At 42.9% G+C, this 21,089-nt stretch overlaps 1 protein-coding gene across 7 annotated transcripts in view; it reads left to right on the top strand.

Moving 5' to 3' along the window:
• The window catches only part of st3gal4 (ST3 beta-galactoside alpha-2,3-sialyltransferase 4), a 50,399-nt gene extending 30,015 nt beyond the window's left edge, over positions 1–20,384 (top strand). For 3 of the 7 annotated variants that reach the window (XM_056612096.1, XM_056612095.1, XM_056612097.1), the window contains 4 exons: positions 1,327–1,516; positions 3,256–3,393; positions 14,236–14,385; positions 14,467–20,382. In XM_056612096.1, the coding sequence (XP_056468071.1) occupies positions 1,327–1,516; positions 3,256–3,393; positions 14,236–14,385; positions 14,467–14,556 (568 nt within the window). In that variant the 3' untranslated portion in view covers positions 14,557–20,382. Of the gene's footprint in view, positions 1–1,326; positions 1,517–3,255; positions 3,394–3,705; positions 5,000–14,235; positions 14,386–14,466 lie in introns of those variants that run through there. The other 4 variants (XM_056612098.1, XM_056612100.1, XM_056612099.1 and 1 more) reach the window with 3 other exon arrangements.
• The last annotated feature ends 705 nt before the right edge of the window (positions 20,385–21,089 follow it).

The following is a 21,089-nucleotide window of genomic DNA, read 5'->3' on the forward strand; positions in this document are numbered from 1 at the left end:
GTATCATGTTTTGGTTTTCGCTGTGCAGATAACAATCCAGGATGATTGTTATTCTTCTATATGGCAGTGGTAGCATTATTTACTATGTCCTAGTTGTATTCACATCTGTTGGAGTGTGTGTGGATGACGGCTGGTTTAAGCAGCCTCACATGGCCCGAGTCAGACTGATTGATATCTGGGGCTGGCTGAGGCTGCACACCTGTTGCACATTGAGTAATCAGCACGCATAGGTTCAACCAGCCATCTCCACACACACTCAAATCTTGGGAGAATTCGTGTGTAGCAACCAAGCCCAGAAAATGTCCCCTAGGTGGAGTGTATTATTGTCGTTGCTACACTGGCTGGGGATGGCCGGGTGAGGTTGTTTAAACCAGCCATCCACACGACCTATAAGCAATGGTCTTGTTGGGTGATGGGAGAAACTGTAGCTGTCTTTTCTCTTTTTGATCAGAAAGGCTATTATGTTTTATTAATATATTTATATTTATACTATGTCTTTATGTTTGCGTGTCTGCAATGATAGATAGATAGGAACTTTATTAATCCCTCGGGAAGGTTTACTCAGGAAATCAAACTTTCAGAAGCATTAAACACCATGTTACAAATATAATAAAAGCAATAAACAAGTATACATGTGCAAAATTACAAAATTCTAAATTCTAAATGCTAAAAAAATATATTTATATATATATATCTATATATATCTATATATAGATATATATATAGATATATATGTGATGGATGACAAATGACAATGGTAACTACAGTACTTTATTTCTAAATGATTTGCCGAATGCTGATATGCTTTTGTGTTTCATGCATTATGTCTTTATTTGGAATAATTATAAACATTTGTGGGGAAAAAACAATCAAAGCCGGCGAGGTAAAACAGCCATCAGCACAAAATTCTCTGGAAGAGCACCTTTGAACAACTCCACCCAAGAGTTCTCAATTCGATTTTGTAGCACTAGTTTACTGGCAGGTAGACAGATAGATAGGTACTTTATTAATTCCTCTGGAAGATCCCTACGGAAATTGCACTTCGAGCAACAGCAAACACCAGGTTACAAATAGTCTAAGGGTTGCCAGGTGTTACCTGCCATAACAGACATCTCCTTGAGTGGGTGTGGTGATGGCTTGATTAACCAGTGTGCCTTGATTGTCCAATGCCACACAGGCGTGCAGCCACACCCAGCCCCAGAGTCCGATCCGCCGACTCGGGCCAAGTGATGCTGCTCAAACAAGCCACCAACAAGACATACTCCAGTCTCAGAATAAAACCAACAATGGGGACTAAGGAGTTGTGCTATGTGGTCCCCTGTGCAGGCTGAATGACGCTCCAGTAAGGGGCTATGAGGAGGACGTGGGCCACAAGACCACCATGAGGCTCTTCTACCCGGAGTCCGCGTCCAACAACCCAGGCCTGAATAACAACCCTGAAACCCTGATGGTCATGGTGCCTTTCAAACAGCAAGACCTCCTCTGGCTCAAATCCATCGTCAACAATGAGAAAAGGGTCTGTCATCAGTTTCTGATACACGCACGTTTCAGTTACCCTGTTTGCGGTTATGACAAACTGCAAATTAGACTCAACAAAACTTGGATCTAATTTCCAGTGTTGCTAATGAAAAGTTGACCATTTGTCAATGTGGTAGACTCATGAGACCATCCTGATATTAACTTTGCATTTCACAACTAATATCAGGCCAATGAATGAATCAGTCTGGCCGGGCATCAATAGATTTTTCTAATATCCTTATTCCTAATAATATATTTTATCATATAAAAACAGTTCAATGCAAACATCGCACCGACCGGCAAACAATGCAGTCGTTTGTCGCGCCTTTCTTTTTCTATTTGTGTCTAACCCCTGCTCCAATCTTTCATTGATCGATGCTTTGGATGTTGTGGATGCAACGGAATATATGATACAGCGTTGCAGCAACATTTAAGATGATCGCGATGAGTTCTGCCCGATCTTCCTCCATGCTGTCTGTGGTCGAACCAAAACAAACTAAAGTGACACCGGCCGCACTTATCCCGCACCCTACTTCATATCCCACCCCTTGCAAGTTAGCCACCTAAACCCCCTGTTGATTCTACAGATGTCTGAACGACATCGATGTCCGCATATAAAGCATCAAGTGTGAATCATCTCATCATCTCATTACGTAATAGGTGAACCAAAATGGTATACGTTGTAACATTATAAGCAACATTTTATTATATTATGCGCTCAGAAATTTGTTACATTATCGACCGGGGTTTCCGCATCAAAGCTATGGGTTAATTTCAACTAGAGCTTGAGCACTCGCGCGGAAACACTAGTTTTGATAATATCCAACCAAAAAAGTTGGTGGCTACAGGGGAAACATTCAAAAGTGATAACGTTTCATTGACATCTGAAACATCTTCACCTGCTGCAGGCTCTGATGATCCTAAAAAAGCAGGATGTGCACTGTGTTCAACTTGTTAAGCTAGCATCAAGGTTTATTGGTCTTGGCGCTTACTTTATTTTGCAAAAAAAGGCCAGACACATTTCCAGAGAGAAACTGAATGTGGAATTGTGAAATTGGGATGGGCTCATGAGAATAACTTCTGTGCAAACAATTATTGTGATGTCCTTTTCGGAAATGTATACATAGTGCGCCATAATGCAGGCACCCAAATATTTGTGGCCAGGCGTGCTTCTGTTATTTCTACAAAATTTCTCTCCACTCTTTGATTCTCCCACTCTCCCTTACATTTCCAACTATTTTTCTTATAAATGTAATCAAGCACACTGGTACATGCTCTTCTTTCTAGAACTACCCGATCATCCGTAGCTGCATATGTAGAAGCGGTTTAATGTCTGTGGTGCCAGGGGCCTTTAAGAGTTAACACCTGTTTCCATAGTGTTGCCCTCCCCACGCTCTGCCCCCTCCCATTCCCTAGGGCCAGTGCTTATAGTCAGAGGGTCATTACCCCTAATTTGCACATCAGTTCCCAGTTGCTCCTAGTAACCAGAGACATGGTGGTTCAAACTCCATTCAGTTTCATGAATTTAACAAAGTGTTTATTTTAAATTTTTGGCTTTCCTCCTTTCCACTGTTTCCCTATTGTTGTTGTTCCCTTTGTTTCTAAGTCTTCCTTCCTTGAGCAATGTGTGTGTGTGTGTGTGTGTGTGTGTGTGTGTGGTGTGTGTGTGTGTGTGTGTGTGTGTGTGTGTGTGTGTGTGTGTGTGTGTGTGTGTGTGTGTGTGTGTGTGTGTCCTAGGTGAGGAAAGGCTTTTGGAAGCTTCCTCCCCTGATATGGCTGGGTGATATCAGTAAACTCAGAGTGCTGGACCCCTACTACTTCCACCAGACAGCAGACCGACTGCTGAAGATCCCCCTACCTTTCAAGCCTGGGAAGGTGAGGTGATTTTCCCATTTGCCCTACTATCCAGTTGCGTTCCTCCATTACCTACCCCTTGGGTCCATTTGGGAAATAGACAATTTCCCTGTCTCATTACATTTTTCTCACTGATATTCATCAGTAAAAAAGTATAAGTGAAAAATACACTGTTTACTTTATGGATTTTTTTTTAAGCATTGTTTATTGGAAGTCACATCTTTCTTTGATGTGACATCACCACATAAATTGCATTGCACACTGACTTTCTGTTCATCGCCTGCAGTCCAGCAACACAGAGGTTAATGTTTTGCTACTGCATCCTGTGTTTAGACATGGACCAACCCTGCCTGCATGCCAAATGACCAAACAAGCTTCTGAAGCTTCTATCAAGATGGAGATTAGCCTCCATTGTACAACTTCCTGGCATTCAATTTGCAACAGGACTCTATGAATTCTGGATTAAACGGCACTATCCCGTTTGAAACAATCCGCTCTTGTTTTTTAAGGGCGACGGCTTCCCTGAGATTTCATTCAGAACATTTGCTCCGGCATGACCATCCTTTTGTCAATAAGACTAAACAATTAGTCAATATTTATTTTGCGTCATGATGGAACTAAAAAGATATTTCTGTTCCAGGCAGACTATAGTATCTACTTTGAACAGGGATCAACCAGATCAAAAAGTATATCATTTCACCTACGCATGCTGTGTTAGACTCCAAGCTGGTAGAAGCAGCTTGTCTAGATGAGAAAAACAGGCAAATGGCACGGAATGAACGCTCTCCGATATGAAATCAGAAGTCAACCGTTACCGCAGCCAACAGTACAATTTAATGCAAACAGAGACTCAAAGGGAGAAAGGCATCATAAACAATGCAGTTGATGGCTCAGCTAGTGAACATAATGCAGAAAAACAAGACAGGAATACAATAACAATGTGTGCTGCCCCCCTGGCGCCGGTGGGGGAATTGAGTGCCACAGTGCCGTGGCGGTCGGTGGAGCCATCGGGGTGTATGCAGAGTGTGTGCAGTGGGCAGCGTTCAAACACACATTTTCTGAAGCTGCCATGTTAAATATACATCTGTATGCTTTTCTATTGTCAACTGATGAGACAATTTTAAAGCTACAAGGAGCATTTGAAATTATTCAGCTCACTCTTGTTTCCTTAAAATAAGTTCTTTAAGAGAAGACAACTCAAAACATTTTTACCAGAACCCTGACTTGTTTCATTCCTTGCCACAGCTCCATACATTACATGGCAGGCCAGTTTAATTAGTTTGCTCATACAAAGACCTGGACTTTATGATGGAGATAGACCTGCCTGTTAAGTTTCATGTTGAGATTTACTCACCAAAATTGATGTTAAAGTTTAGTTTTTACCTAAATGTTTACCTATGTTAGTGGCAATCTTTAGATTCTAGGAATGAATTGCAAAACATAACTAAAGCTGGAGGTTTTTATTTCAAATACTGAACTCAAGACCTACCTCAACCAATATCAACCTCTTCTTGTATTTAACTTTTTTGGTAAAACAAAATCAATAGTATAATGCAGGGGTGGGCAATTCATTTTCCCAAAGGGCCACATGAGAAACAGGAACTGTTGCTGAGGGCCGGACCAATAGGCTAAAAATTAAAATTCAGCGCAATATTAAGTTGATCTCTTTATAAAAAGCAAGTAAAATGCAGGGTAATTGATAAGCTGTGACTGGTAAGAGTAAATGTTATTATAAGAAAGATGAAAAAAAATAAAGCAGACATGGTAACAAAATGCAGTTATGTTAGTATTTAACTAACATCCACAAAAGCAATTGTGAAATAATTATCATGTTTTTACCATTCAATGCTGTTCAAAGAACAGCATTGAATGAACTTTATGAAGTGCTATTACTATTTCATTTGCAGCGTGATTACAGAATTAGCTTTTTTTCCACATGTTTTCTTCAGATGAAAAACTGAAGCAGACATACTACAAAAAGACAACATGTCACTATTTGAACAGTATACTCAAAGAAATGTTAAACAAAATGTGCCTGTTTTTCAGAACAGCAATAAATTAACTTTATACAAAGTGTTATTATCTTTTTGTTTTTGTTTACTACTCCATTAGCTGTTTTTCAGTTATTATTTTCTTGTTCAGTGAGAGAAATCGAGTCTGTGCTTGGCTTGAACAAGTGCACTGAAGTGCACTCAAGTACAGCTGACAGGTCAGTGAGGGAAGATCTGCATCCTGATTTGTTAAACCAGAGGAAGGTAAGGTAAATGCAGTCCATATAATCCTTTTTAGATCGACCTACCTTTCTCTGGGCATATTAGCGCAGCAGTCATTTTTTTGTTTGTTTTTTTGTCGATTGTTTGATGTCCTATGTCCGTCGGTTTTGTATTGCCCTTTTCTGTTTGCTCTTATGTCTTTTTTGTTTTTGTTTTGTTGAGGAAGCCTGTAAGGGGAAGGGGGTGGGGGTCGGAGGGGTTACGAAGTCATAATAATTTGGAAAAACTGAAAATGCCATCCGGTCCGGGTGATTTATTATTATTCATCAGTTTTATTGCTTCGGTAACCTCGTTAAGTTGCAAAGGGCTGTCCAGCATCTGTCTGTTATTCTCCGAAATCGCGGGTACGTCTAGTGCTGTGAAAAATTCTGACATATGAGCCTCAATAGTGAAGACTCCGACGTATAAAGTATAGGTAGTATTTAGCTGCCGAGTAGTTCCACAAGCATGTCCGGAAAAAAGTTGTCGGCCTGGGGCCCTCAATAGACTCTTGCAGCCCGATTATCCTGATATTATTCCTCCGGCTCCGACTCTCCAAGTCTGCTGGCTTAGCAGCTAGTCTAGCGTTGCTATCAGCTAGCGTGGTGCACCTCTCCTCGAGCAATCACACACGCTCTTCCAGCAGGTTAGCGTTTGACACCACTGAGAAGATGCGCTGGTTGTGACCTTCTACTGTGGCTTGGGTTTGGGTCAGCTTGGGTCAGCTTCCAGAGATGAAAAGGCCATTTTAAACTCTGATGAGAGGGCCACTCTGTGCTCCTCTAGTAGCTCAGCTATGCTAGCAACACAGGGGCCACCGCACATGCCATTGAGGGCCTCTACCTTTTTGCCGTTGTCTTTCTTTGATTGTTTGCCTGGTTTCGAGGACATCTTGCCAGGTTTACATAGATACCAAGTTAATTGCTCGTTGCTGCGTATTTGAAGAGGTTTGGGGTGGTTGAAACTATTATTTTCGCTAGTGCGATCACTACATTCCGATCCCCAACCGGAACTCCTTTCCTTTGATAGGCGCGTTGAGAGGAGGAGCAGGCGAACCAGCTGTTTATAAGAGTACCCGCGCTTGTCTCTTCTGGTGTGTGTGTTCGGTTGTCCGGTCATGTGTGTGTGAAACGAGAAAAAAAAAGTCAGGGAGAAAGAGTGCTATGATAAGATGAATGTGAACAGAAAGATATTTATATTTAAAGATTCTATGAGTTGCAAAGCAGACTTTGCAACCCCATAGGATAAGGTGCTAAACAACTATCCATGACACATAGTTCTTTAGGGCTCAAACTTTATCGAAACGTTGTACCCCCTCCTTTATCCATCTATTCCTTAAAGGTATTTGGTGGTAGACTGTAATTTGATGCAACATTTATCAAGTTGGCAAACAATATTTGACTTGGCCAACGAGCAACATCCCTGATAAACCTGCTTACTTTGGGCTGGGTGAGAATGTTTGCGAACATGGAACCAGCCATATGTGTTCTCTCTCCTTTTCTCCCCTTATGTGAATGTGTTCTTCTTTTGGACTTTCAAGTACAAACAAAACTGGATTGTTACAGAGAAGATGGCACAGTTGGAAGGCAGGGATTCTACGCTGTGCAGGCCCTATAGCGCTTGGTCTGCAGCTGAGATTATGGAGAGTCCAGAGAAGTCGTTGGCTTCAATGAAAGCACATTTCAAACTTTTGTTTGTTTCCTGACACATTATTTTTATGTGATGGTAATCAGGGATGCAAACCCCTGATTTCGGTTGTCTCATGTGATTCGTCTAGATCCCAACTATATTGAAATTTGCACTTGTGCTGCAGCCTTATATTACCAATATGCAATTGTCAAGGTGACTTAGAGGTAGATGTAGCATTTTTGTTCTGAACACTTTTACTTGTATACACAGATTTATTATACAGTTCGCCTGCAGGTCAAGGTAGCCTACTGTTATCAGCTATATCAGTAATTATACAGCACATCTTCAATATGAAACTTGATATAACAAATGTTATAACTAAAAATGAGGCCAATTACATTTATTGGTAGTTTGTATTTCAGCGCTTTGTTCAGAGTGTTTGCATTGGCAGCCATGCTATCTTCCCACTGACTGTGCATGGATCCACAACAGTGTAATGATGGCCCGCCCTCAAGAGAATGCTGAAACTCTTTAGGACGGTCATTGGTAGTAAAGTATAAATCAGCAGGGACAGGTTGATCCGTCAGCAGCGCACCACCCACCCTTGCACCTTACTAAATATAATCAGGTTGTAACACACATCTCGTTCCAACTAAGCCCAAAGTAAATATGAACACTGTACCCTATAATAATTGTGTATTTTGGCAGGGTGGGACCTGTGCCAATGTTTGCAGCATAGTTCACACCCTTGTCTGCTCACACCCAGGATGCTGATCCGCTTGTGCCTGGTTGTTTTGTGGCTCGCAGCTTCTGTGGGGAGGGTGTTAAAGGGGACATATTATTAAAACCACACTTTTCCTGGGATTTTGGGTGCTGTTTTTGTTCTCTGGTGCTCGCACACGCATGCAAACTTTGAACAAAGTCTGTACATGATTTTTTTGAGTGAGATATGCATTACTGAAAGTACCCCGCCTACAGTTACCAAATTAGCGAATCAGTTTCGGTGCCCCCTTCTACGTAGGAAGGGGGCACAGTTGAATATTGCCTCCCACTTCCCCAATCCCCTCCAATCAGAGCATAGCTAAGGTTTTATGGACCAGCGAACGAGCAGCTCCGGCGGGGGGAACTCGGCGGCAGCCCTGCAGCTAAGCTCCGGGAGTACAATCCATTACTCTGCCGTACTGCCGAAGCTTCGGCGGCAGTCAGGAGGGAGGAGACATGGAGGAGGGGGTGTACTCCGGGAGCTGATCTGCCGCCGAAGCTGGCAGGTCCGGCGGCAGTCCGGCAGCTCCGGCGCGGGGAGATAGGCGGCAAGTCCGGCAGCTCAGCTCCCGGAGTACTATCCCTTTCTCCTCCATGTCGCGGTTCATGGACTTCAGAGAGTCAAGGCCAAAGTTCCTTTCCCCCAATTCCTTTCAACCATGGCCGAGATATCCCCCACTACAATTCTTTACTTGTTGTGAAAGTGCCAGAGACGTCAGACACAGTCTTTATGTGTCATCATATCATCCGAGGCACACATAGCTTTTGGCCGTGATATGAGATATAATATTATATAAATACTAGGGATGGGCACGAGTAGTAAATTCCAAACTCGAGTGATCGAAGGAATTCCTCGAGGATCAATCGAGTACTCGTTTAATCAAATCTATTTTTAGAATGCAACGCATCTGCAGCAGGAATAGGCCTAATGATGAATGGTAATATTACCAACCAAACATGTAATGCTTATTCTCCATCAAAAGTCAGTTATCAGAGTATTCATTATTTATTTTTGCACACAATTTAAATCACGTTGAACCAAGGCCTGTAACGGTTTAAAAAAAACAAAAACGAAACAAGTAGCCTAGCCTAACCATTGAAAATAATTTAAAGCTGCAAATAAAACGGCAGCAAATGGACTTTGGAAATACTCAGCGTTTTGATCTTCTCTACACGGCCGTGATTACAGCTGCGTCTTGCGGCGGTGAAAATAGCCGACACACTTGGTTGCTGCGGGTCTGCTTTCCCGACCTCACCGTTGTGTTTCAGGAGCATATGTTGCCGCATAGTACTTGTAGTACTCTGGTAGCTCGATTTCGCTTGGCATATTTTACATTTCATCTTATGATCTCCTATTTCTTTAAAGTATTTCAATTCTTCGCTGCGCTTTGCTTCAACCGCCATCTCTTAACTTTTTTAATTCTGGCGTGCCTGCACACGGCACGGTACTCCCCACACATAAATTTGATACATTTCATTTGCTTTGTGCCCACGGCATGCGTTAGTGGCGCCGCACAGACAATTGTACTCGAGTAATCGATTTCCTCACGCCCATCCCTAATAAATACCCATGTATAATATTAATATTATTATATTATATGATATAGATTTAGAGCACCAGGAGTCAGCAAACGGCAACAATCCCTTCTCCTCCATGCAGTGGTTCAGTGTGACAGCTCATTGGTCAATGGGTTGCAGCATATATGCATTAAAGCTACAGACACCAGAAAAAGTGCATTCTGAAGGGACTGAAACTTCTACTATACTATGTTTACTTGTTGGGAAAACACCATAATATGTCTCCTCTAAGTTTTTATTTCTGACATAAAGGTTTAGATGAAAAAATATGCTTTAAACATAGGAGTGTAACCTTTGAACATCTTTGGTCCTAGGCTGAATGCTGGAACCTGTGATATGTGGTTGTAGAGTCATATTCTACCACGCTGTGGGGAGTTCAGTTTTTCGTGTCATCGTTAATAGACAACCAGTGTTTAAATACATTTACAGAAACGAGGGAGGCCAGGAGGCCACTGGCTACCCGATTTTGTTGCTTCACCTTCATCATGTTTTTAGGTCCTGGAGCCTAAGGCCAATAAAAGTATAGAGAGTGTAGGAAATTATTTAGCACGTCACCTGCGACTATTGTCACAGCCTTCTTATCTCAGTAAGCACACAGGCCACAACCTGGCCTGTGAGCCAGTTGGCACAGGTGCCAGGTGGCACACAGGCATAGGCACTGCTGAATGTCATGTCAATATCAATGTCAACATGTCGCTCAATGTCCCTTTTCCATAATCTGGAGGAGATTCACCTTCAGACTTGGTGGGCAAGGAACAATCGGCCCACAATGTAGTCCGATTCAACCAGTTTAGCACCTGTTGGCTCCAGCAAAGGTATTGCTTCAACTATATACATAAAGTTCTCTCTGTCTGCCTCTGTCCGAGGCAGCCAGCGCTCACCAAAACACGCACACAGCTCTCCATGCACTGCCTCCACAACACTATAAAACAACCTCTCCAGCACCCTCTCCTTTTTTTTGCATGGTCCAACATGGTTCCTCCTCTGCATCATACGTAGTTTCCGGTCTACAACACACGTACTCTTACTTGGACTAGTCATCTTTGTGCCTTCCTGTCGCTGGTACAGATGTGTTACGTAACGCACAAAATTCCATCTGTGGCGTATTCCACAAAGCCGATTTTATCACATAACCGGGTAAGTTAACCCAGGGTTTGCGGTAACCCTAGGTTTTCCTTTCCAAAATGAACACGGTATGTTAGTTACTATAGAAACATATGCCCTGAATCAAACCTGGTCGGAGCACGTTTTGCACAGGTTAAGTTTGGAACATAACCCGGTTGTAGGTATTTAAACCCTTGTTCACCGCAGATTTCATGTGTTCACAATGGCATGCCCTTTTGATGAGAGGCCTGTTGACATCGGAGCGCAAATTATTTGTGCAATCCACCGGGAGCGATTAATAAGACCACGGCTCGACATCTTGGCATATCAGATGACTTTTTGCTGTAGAGATATAGATTCTTGCGCAAATCTTTAATATATCTAAATAGCATACTCCAGCCTTACATAGCCAACACTACCAATCGAGGACCTGGCCTCATTCACTCCAGACTATTTGCGTAGCCCTCCGTTTTTTTGCAAATGGTAGTTTAATCTATAATGTTGGAGATGCTGAGCACATCTCAGTCCTTTTCAGATGACCCATCCACTTCCGGACCAGGATTTTCATCGGCCTCCTACCATACAAAGAGCAATATTGGCTGAGTACTATGCCGAGAGGCGCTTACAACGGAAAATAGTCCTAACGGACTAACATCCACTGGAGAATATTCAATAGTAGCCGGCGGCTTCATTACAAGCCATCTTGATCTGTGAAGTTGATGAACTTTTTTTCTTGATTACAAGCCATCTTGATCTGTGAAGTTGATGAACTTTTTTTCTTGTCACTTTTAGGTTTTCAACCCAGTTACCAAACAAAAATATTTAGAACATATGCGTTGTGGCACGCACACGGCTTGCATGTGTTACTTCGAAGGCAAACAAAAATACAAGAAAAACACAAAAACCTACATTCAACCAGTGGGGTACCCTCACATGGCCCCTGGCTCTCTGAGGAGGTACCTCCAGGTATCCCCTCTATGCCAGGGCGCCCTGAATGTATGTCTATTAACAGCACCTCCTCCGGGGTCAAGACAATTTGAGGGCCATATCCAGTCTGCCGACTGTCTGCCATTTCACGATAGGCTTAAAAAAAAGGGCTTATTTAAATGTATGCATACGATGGTGGGAAAAGCTAACAAGTTTTGTATGTTTTTATACTTCATTTTTACTTGATCCGCTGACGCTTGGGAACCATCGGAGTACATATTTTTTTAGAAGAAAAGGGTTATGTGGTAGGAACGTTAAGAATGCTTAACTGGGATATTTATAGATTCATTGCTGAAATATTAAGGATCATGCTTTTGACATGTAACTAACGCATTTACGTGGTCAGTGATCCGCTGCCAGGCTTTGGTTCTCCGGGTTGCAGAGGCTTTAGCGTTCCCTTTTCTTGTGATAATGTTCTTCTCCTCGTCATAGCTCTCCAGGACAACCTGGAGTTCCATTTCATTGAAATAAGCGGCCCGTTTCACCATTTCGATCAGGGTTTCCATGATCCATACATCACGTCTTTATAGGTTTGGCGTGGACGCGCACAACCCTGTGTTAACCAACCCAGTGTTGATTGAACTAATGCATAACCCGTGCGGTGGAACCGACAGCTCTGGTTTAGTGGGCACAGGGTCAATCAACCTTACAGTTCAGCGTTAACTCTGTGTTAAACCTCAGTTAGTGGAATACCCCACTGGTTATAAAGTTGATCCTGGTGTTGCTCCAGCAACAAGTCCATGTTTTCGGCTTGTAGCATGCGGGTAGGGATCTGTAACAGGGATGAAACCCTCTGGATCAGGTGTGTTGTGAACTTCAAGGACAGCTGTGTAATTGCACGAGAAGTTGATGATCGAAGCAGTGCACGGTATGGTATGTCACGGCGGCCTTTAGCAGACAGCCAGCCAGCCAAATGGTTCAACTTGTACACATTGGCACAGGGGCGGCTAGCCGCAGACAGTTTCCGGTCTGGTTGCTGTGTTTCCTTCCCTCCCCCTCCTCCTCCACCACTGGGCTCCACTGCGCTGTTGGGGAATGGGCTTGTGCTGGGAGGTGATTGACAAATGCTGATAGTGGGGACCGAGTTCATAATAAGGACACATGGTGGGGATGTTGGAAGCGGTACATATATCAGGAGTCGTAACGTGCAGCCATGGTAGAGATGTGTGTGTGGTGACATGATGGGTGATCTGGGTTTGCTGGTGGCTGTTGCACATTGATTGCTCAATGTACAACAGGTGTGTAACCTCACTCAGCCCAAGACTCCAATCAGTCTGAGGCCCCGTTTACACGAAGGGAAAACGCAGATATTTCCAGGAAACGCCGTACACGAAAACGCAGTTTTTGTCACAGAAACCGATCATTTCTAAAAACTCCGGCCAAAGTGGAGATTTCTGAAAACGCCGGTTGTGTGTTGTCGTGTCAACGGGGGGAAACAGGGTTTTAGGTTTTGAAGCGTCACATTATGCGCCAGGAAATGCTTAAAGTCATATGAGCGCCCTATGTTACATACAGTTTGTTTGTTACAGGAAGACGCTCGTGTTATTCGTTGTTGTTGATTCTGCGGATTCTGATTGGCTTGCATGGCTTTAATTGCCCTCAATGGCGTATTTATGCGTTTTGATGTAAACAACAACTTTTTTGAGAACGATATTGTGTGCACAATGTTATTTTTGAAAACGGAGGGGGGGAAATATTCGTTTCTATAAATACCCTGCTACGTATAAACGTGGCCTGACTCAGATGAGGTGAGGTTGCTTAAACCAGCACACTCTGGTAATAGAAACTAGATGCAACAACGTAAACCTCTGTTTATGTTGTTATCAATACAGCTTCAGCCAAATGGTGGAGACCGTGAGTGCTGACTATTATTTTATGAGATCCCGAAAGATAGTCCAAACAGTGAACGTGAAATGTCCCGGGCAGTAGGTAAGGCTTTGCAGTCTCAGTTTAAGTCCTTCCTGGAATAACTGAGAACCAAACAGGCCTGTTGTAAACACCAGTACACCAACCAGGAAGATGGGGGTATTCTCCCAAGGAGACAAGGGTTTGGGACTGAAGGGATTGGGTTTATCTTTGATCTTGGTTGGGAATGAAGCAAGGAATACTGTTTGGAACTGCCTCTCTCCCTCTGTGAACATGGATAATTATTAACAGTAGGTGAAGCAGCGAACATGGATAATTATCTGCAGTTTTGCATCGGCTAGTGAATACTGCAAAGTCTCTGTTTTCATTAAGGCATAAATATTTTCATCTCATATAGAGTACACTTTTAAAAAGTCCTCTTGATTCAAACGATCAGCAAGCTTTTTATATATCAAACAAAGCACAACTGGGCCAACAGTAGAGAGCGGGTGGTCATTGTACATCTGTTATCCTCCAGAGACCTCTAGTGGCAGAAAAACTTTGTGTGTGTGCATCTGTGTTTTTTCGACTGATCATGTGTGAGTAATTTCATTAATAACGTACACAAACATTCTGTAAAATAACTGGCCTATTGCAATGGTTTTTTAAGCAACAAATTTTAATTTTGCTTTCTTTTTCCCTGAAGACAGTGCAACCGACCACAGGGATGTTGGCCATTTTTGTGGCTCTAAACTACTGTGATGTGGTTCACGTTGCTGGTTTCGGATACCCCTCATTCAAAAACCAAAATGATCAAGTCCACTACTATGGACACGATACAATTAAACAGATGAAGGTGGGTGATGATGTTCCTTGACTGTGCTGGATGTTCACATTGAAAGAATTAAGGAAATACTGACCTTGTCCTCAATTTCAGGTTTCTCCACATAATGTCAGCAATGAAGCGGGTGCCTTAAAAATGATGGAGGATTTGGGTGCCATTGTTTACCTGCATTCACATTCGTGACACAGAGGGTTAACCCTAACCCTTAACTTCAGAACCGATTAACTCTTTGAGCTTACACTTAACTTTCTGTTGGATTCATCCATGCATCATATTAATTGGCTTTTGGATAACACCCAGTTGACAGTTTAAGTACCGGTACTCTAATCCTCATTTTTAATAACCTGGTATGCAATTTAATGGTATAAAAAACGTTTTTTGGGTCTTAGTCTTGCCTGACCAATTCAGATACGTTATTTACATTGGGCTTTATCACAGTAACAACCTGTTGCAGGTAAGAAGTTTGAGATATTAAATGTGTGTTTTATGTATTGAATGTCTGTGTAGACAATCAGATTCCAATCAGAAAATGTTGTCAATCTGGAATAGCTGATTTTAGGGTGTTGCATTCAGATCTTACATGCTGAGGTTATAGTCGGGTACACTGTCGAAAACTGCATTGTCTGCTTGTATTGAAAATACACCTAAAATTGTCTGAAAAAATGGCGGTCTACCTACCTCAGCTGGATGCCTGGTACCGCCATCGGTCGCACAACAAAGTCCCAACTCTTCTCTGTTTCGGAACCGCAATGGTGGAACGAGCACCCTGCCGATGTCAGGACTGCAGAGTTGCTCACCAGCTTCCACAAGAGTATCAAGACTACCTTTTCAGAGTTAATCTGGACTCTACAAAGCCTTCCTCCTTACCTGCCTCCTCCCTTACTCTCTGAAAAACACCCCAGGCACTTAAAGAACCTTATCCTATACCTATCTTTGTTGAATACAGGGAATGGATTAACCAAGCAATTGTTAATGCTTGGCACTTGTTCTATGAACATCCTTACCGTACCGACAGCGATATATTGTTGTTTCTCTTTCTTGAGTCACTTTGGATAAGAGAGTCTGATAAATGCCCTGAATGTTAATAAAATGTAAATGTACCTTTAGGCATCCTTGTGCAAGACCCCTGCTTGCACCTTAAAGTGTAATTCCGGCAAAAATTGAACCCAGGGTCTTTATCGGCATGAAAACCAATAAAATAAGCCCTCCAGACACTCATTTTCATTGATAATCGAGTATAGAGCTTGCCCAAAGTTGCCCGGAGCAATGTAACAGCCCAAACAGCTTCCATCTTCTTGGCTAGGGGCACAGCGTACGCACAACGTAATTTTTTTTAACTTCTAATATTGCTCAAAGAATATAGCACCAAACCTCTGCAATAGCATGATAAGGGTCCCTACATAAAACAAAGCATCAACAACTTAAGGTGCACTCACACTAGGCCATTTGGCCGTGGCCGTGTGGCCGTTTTCACACCTAACCGTGCTCAAATGGCCCCATTGTTCTCTGGCCTGCACTCACACTAGGCCATCTGGCCGTGGCCGTTGGCCGTCGCAGCTGTGGCCTGGAGGCTCTTGTAAATACGTCATCACGTCGTAACACGTCATCACCAAGCGTCCGCTGCATGGACCATAATAAAGTCTGCCGCCAGTCAGAGTTTTAACAACAATGGATAACAACACAGAGAACACATCAACAGTTTGGCGCGACGCGATGACGCGATGTTTACCGTTTAATGGGAAAGAAGGCTCGTCGCCTTAATTATGTCCGTGATCGTCGCATTGAGTATACGTCATCCAGCTCAGGTTGCGTAGCCGTGCGTGTGCGCGTGTCGGCTCATTAGCATCTGTACCGTAGCGGCCCGTGCCGTAGCAGCACACCTCTCCCAAATGGCCAAATTGAGCCGGCCTGGCCAGACTGGCCACACTCACACTGGCAGATTTGAGCACGGTTAGGTGCTAAAACGGCCACGGCCAGATGGCCTAGTGTGAGTGCACCCTTAGTTAGCGTATTGGGCGTTTATCAAAAAATATGGTTTTCCAAGTCTGCCTTACCGGTAGGTCAATTTTCCAGGAAGTCCACACAGGTCGATTACCGGCTACAGTAAATAAAATAATAGACGCACCAACAAATTTAAAACAGCCAAGTATCAGGAGGGAAGATTTTTAAGTTAAATTTGTTGGGGCCTCTATTATATTATTTACGGTAGCTGGTAATCGACTTGTGTGGACTTCGTGGAAACAACAGAAGTTGTTAATGCTTCGTTTTATGTGTAGGGACCCTAATCATGCTACTGCAGAGGTTTGGTGCTATTTGAGCAATATTAGTGGTTAAAAAATGCAGATCTGGAAGTGTTCGCTGTTCCCCTAGCCAATAACATGGAAGCCATTTGGGCTGTTACATTGCTCCGGGCAACTTTTTGCAAGCTCTATCAACGAAAAAGAGTGTCTGGAGGGCTTATTTTATGGGTTTCATACCGAAAAAGACCCTGGTTAAATTTTTGCCGGAAATACACTTTAATGACATGTCTAAAAGACACGAAAGACCACTGAGATAAAAGCATCCTCAAAATGGTAATAAAAAGCCTGGATGTAGTTGTGAGAATTAACTGGAATTTCCGGCTGTAAAATAAGCAAAGATGTGTATTTATTTGAAAAAATTGACTTTCCCGAATTTCAGAAGTATTTTTCACAATTGACTTGGGCTATGGGTTTTCTTCTTTATATGTATATATCAAAATAAATGTCTATGGCGCAGTTTTAGTTTATTGAATTTGACAATAACACTGAAATTGCATTTATTACAAACCTTTATCATTCCTCTGGATATTATTATTTGTCACTCATACGCTACTGAATTTGGGACTGTTTTCTAAACACCAAACCGTTGGAAGAAGGGACAGCAATTATGCAAAATATGCAGAAATATGCCTATTTTGCAGACCTCAGACTTTTGACTATTTAAATATCATTTTTTCATGTTTTTGGGGATATTTGGGAAATTGTACTGGATATATTACATGTATATTCTTAAATAAAACTTTTTAAGCATTTGAGATTTTTTGTCCTAATAAACGAAGCTTTCATGTCCATCTTAAAGGGATGCTTCACCCATTCAGAACAGGATTTCTATCTTTATGAAATTGCAATTGAAAAAATATATATATGTTTTTTTTTCCCTCAGTCTAACCCAGTCTTCCCTTGGCCCAGCTTTCCTGGTCTAATTTTCTCCCGAGATGACGTCAAATGACGCGTTTGACGTCATCTCGGGAGAACTTTGCTTGCCTGCTGGAAGGGCCGAGGACTACAAACCACTTGTTCACTTGTTCTGAACAAATTTGCAATGTGAAACAGCCAAAGGGGATTTTGAAAATATATTGTTGGATTCGGACATTCAGGGCTATTAGTACAGGTCAAAATACAGCCAGGAAGAATAGACACAAATAGAGCGGGAGGCTGCTGCGGCTGCAGCTCAAAAAGCCTTGTCTGTTGCCCAGGACGAGGAGCTGGAGCGCGCCGGTTTGCTCTGTTCAGTGTGCTGCAGATCTGGAAGTGTTCGCTGTTCCCCTAGCCAATAACATGGAAGCCTGGATGTAGTTGTGAGAATTAACTGGAATTTCCGGCTGTAAAATAAGCAAAGATGTAGGCTATGTGTATTTATTTGAAATAAGGGGGAGCTCGCGTACGAGATGTAAACACAATGTCCGCCATGTTTCTTCACCGCTTAGCTAGAGAACAAATTTGCAATGTGAAACAGCCAAAGTGGATTTTGAAAATATGTTGTTGGATTCGGACATTCAGGGCTATTAGTACAGGTCAAAATACAGCCAGGAAGAATAGACACAAATAGAGCGGGAGGCTGCTGCGGCTGCAGCTCAACAAGAATTGTCTGTTGCCCAGGACGAGGAGCCGGAGCGCGCCGGTTTGCTCTGTTCAGTGTGCTGCAGCGAATTTCAGCGATGCCGGTTTCTTCTAGAATAAATTTCTGAATCTGGCGAAGACGGGGCCATGTGTGTAACCTCTCACCCAGGCTTTACGCCTCATCTGAACAGTTGGGTTTTGGATCCATATTTCCGGACCCAGTAAGTTGAACGCCTGATCCGGACCCTGAACTGGAAAGGCCAGCCAAAGCCCGTCGGGAGAAATAGACGTCTAAGCATAGAGTACGTGTTTTTTTTTTTTACTAACAGATTGGCTACAATAGTTTTGAGTTCCGGGGAACGTGACAATGTAGTTGTCCGAAAGTAGCCGATCTTATTGGCAGAGCATAGGCTACGTTACGTTAGCTTGAAGTCTGTGTAATGCTGTATAGGCTACCCAAGGCATAATTTATCTTGCTTTGCTAATGTTGTTCTCTTTCTTTCAGTATCGGCTTCCTGTGTTGTCCAGGCCATCAGAGCTAATTACCCAGCACAAGATGGGCAGTACCTTGGCTACCAGGAGACAGTAGATGCTCAAGGTGAGCTGTGAATATTTTGACTAGCAAACGCAGCCTACACGTTTTATTTTTGTAAATAGTTCAGGATCTTTTTTTTTTTTTATGAATAAATCTTCAAATTCATGTTGGTTGTTGTGATTTGTTTACTAACCCAAGTGCTGTTATACTAAAGTAGGCCTACTGTATAAGATAAACACTTATTTCAACTGGGGAGAAAAGGTACAAATACTTGATATGCTGAGCTACTGTAAATAGCAAATGTTTTTATGCTGTACAGTAATATACAAATGATGCGTTTGAGAAAGACGAGGGCAGAAGTCTCAACTAGTCAACGTATCACGGGGATATGTTTATGTGACCTTGGTTACAATGTTCTGCTGCTTTTTAATGAACTTCACAGAGACAGGTTGGGTGGAGCACTGGACTGGTTTACTGGCTGTAACATGGGACAAACACACAACCAGTGTGCACATATAAATAGCTAGCCTTAGTCGGTTCCCACTCAAACTATAAAAGAGAAGCCCCGTATTAGTGCGCACATGTCACGTACACGTCGTGCTTAAGGACTCTTCAAACATTACGGCAACACAAACCAATACAATGTTTTACAAGCATGTAACATTAAATGTTGATTGATTTTAAACATCTTATTATACGTGGTTTGCATTAATAACTTAATTTATGTCCAAGTGGTCAGTACGGCAACTTACCACAGCGTAAGCTCGATTGCTTCTGAGCAATTTACAAATCACCCAGCATTAAGTCAAACACAAGCTTCTGCTGTAGACTTTCAAATTAAAATATAAAACGTTGGTTGGAGTCCCAAGTTTGACAGGAATTTAACAAATAAAACAAAGTCATTATTTACACTGTTACATTTACACAAAGTTTGCTCGCACTACCACTCGCGCTAGGACCATGGGTCCTTCCCCCTCCAAACTGAAACAGGCGGGCGGTGCAGCGAGCGCAATGCACTGCGGTAGTTGGAGGATTTCTTGCTTTTGAGCAAGAGAGACACTTTCTGCCTTTAATCAGGCTAGGATGAACCGATTAAAAAAATAATTGCCCATTTATAATACATAAAATGATTTACTTCATATAACCTTCATATCTCCACTGGTGAAGTATCCCTTTAACCTATCAAAATTAGGTTTTCATTTTAAGGACACGCAATATTTGTATCGCCACTAGATGGAGCAGTGCTCCCATTCGTAGAACTGCATTGCACAAGAGGCCGAGCATGCAGCAACTGGAACTGGACTGCCTTAGGCAATGGAAGAGGCCAAAGAAACCAAGCTTCATGCATGGGATGGACTAGCCCGTTTCCGCACATCTGGAAAACAAGCGCATCGCTGAGTGCTGTTTATTCAGACTGACTGATGTAGGCCTTCGTTTGCCACTAGCGACTGGTGTTAATGATTGTGACCACCATTGGTACACGAGATACTGTAGTTATTAATGAGGATAAGTAATAGAAGTCATGCCTGTAGCACCCATTAAAAAGCTGCATATGCGGCCTCCTGCCTTCCCCATCTAATAAATAATGCGTAAACACACGCTGGTAGTACGGCAAGATGGCCCTTTTAGCAACCTTATTGCATTTAGAATATCTAATATATATATATATATTATATATACCCCAACACACACACACAGACACCTGGCCTTTTCATCATCTGACTAACAAGGAGGCCATAGTTTTGGATGTGTTTGTGTCAACGGTGAGTGAAGTGAGAAAAAATAATCGCCTCACGCCTGAGGGGCTTTGTTCCTTTCCCTCTCTCCGCAACCTGCCCCCCGGTTACATAATGGAGCGGGGGGCTGTGAAAGGGCAGCGGTTTACCACACATACAACAGAGGGGGAGAGAAAGAACAACCAGGTCAGATCGTTGGGATATGCATACTCACCCCCCCCCCCTCCCCTTCTCCATGTCCAGTGGTGTAGCCTACCCTGACCCCCCTCCCCCTCCTCCTCCATGTCCAGTGGTGTAGCCTACCCTGACCCCCCTCCCCCTCCTCCTCCATGTCCAGTAGTGTAGCCTACACCTAACCTGAGCCTACCCGCTGTAGCTCAGTAGCATTGCTAACCTGCATTCATACACTACGTTCACCTACCAGTGGGAATGGCCAGGCTGCTCATATACGCCGGAGATACACTGCGGGGGGTGTATGGACTCACACTCCATCCACCTAGCACCAGTGTGTGCTAAGCTTGCTGAAGACGAACTGGGCTCTTAGAAATGCATAGGTTTGAACCTCGAGGGAGACCCCTTTTAATC

This window comes from Gadus chalcogrammus, chromosome 16, assembly GCF_026213295.1.
Source record: "Gadus chalcogrammus isolate NIFS_2021 chromosome 16, NIFS_Gcha_1.0, whole genome shotgun sequence".
NCBI lineage: Eukaryota > Metazoa > Chordata > Actinopteri > Gadiformes > Gadidae > Gadus > Gadus chalcogrammus.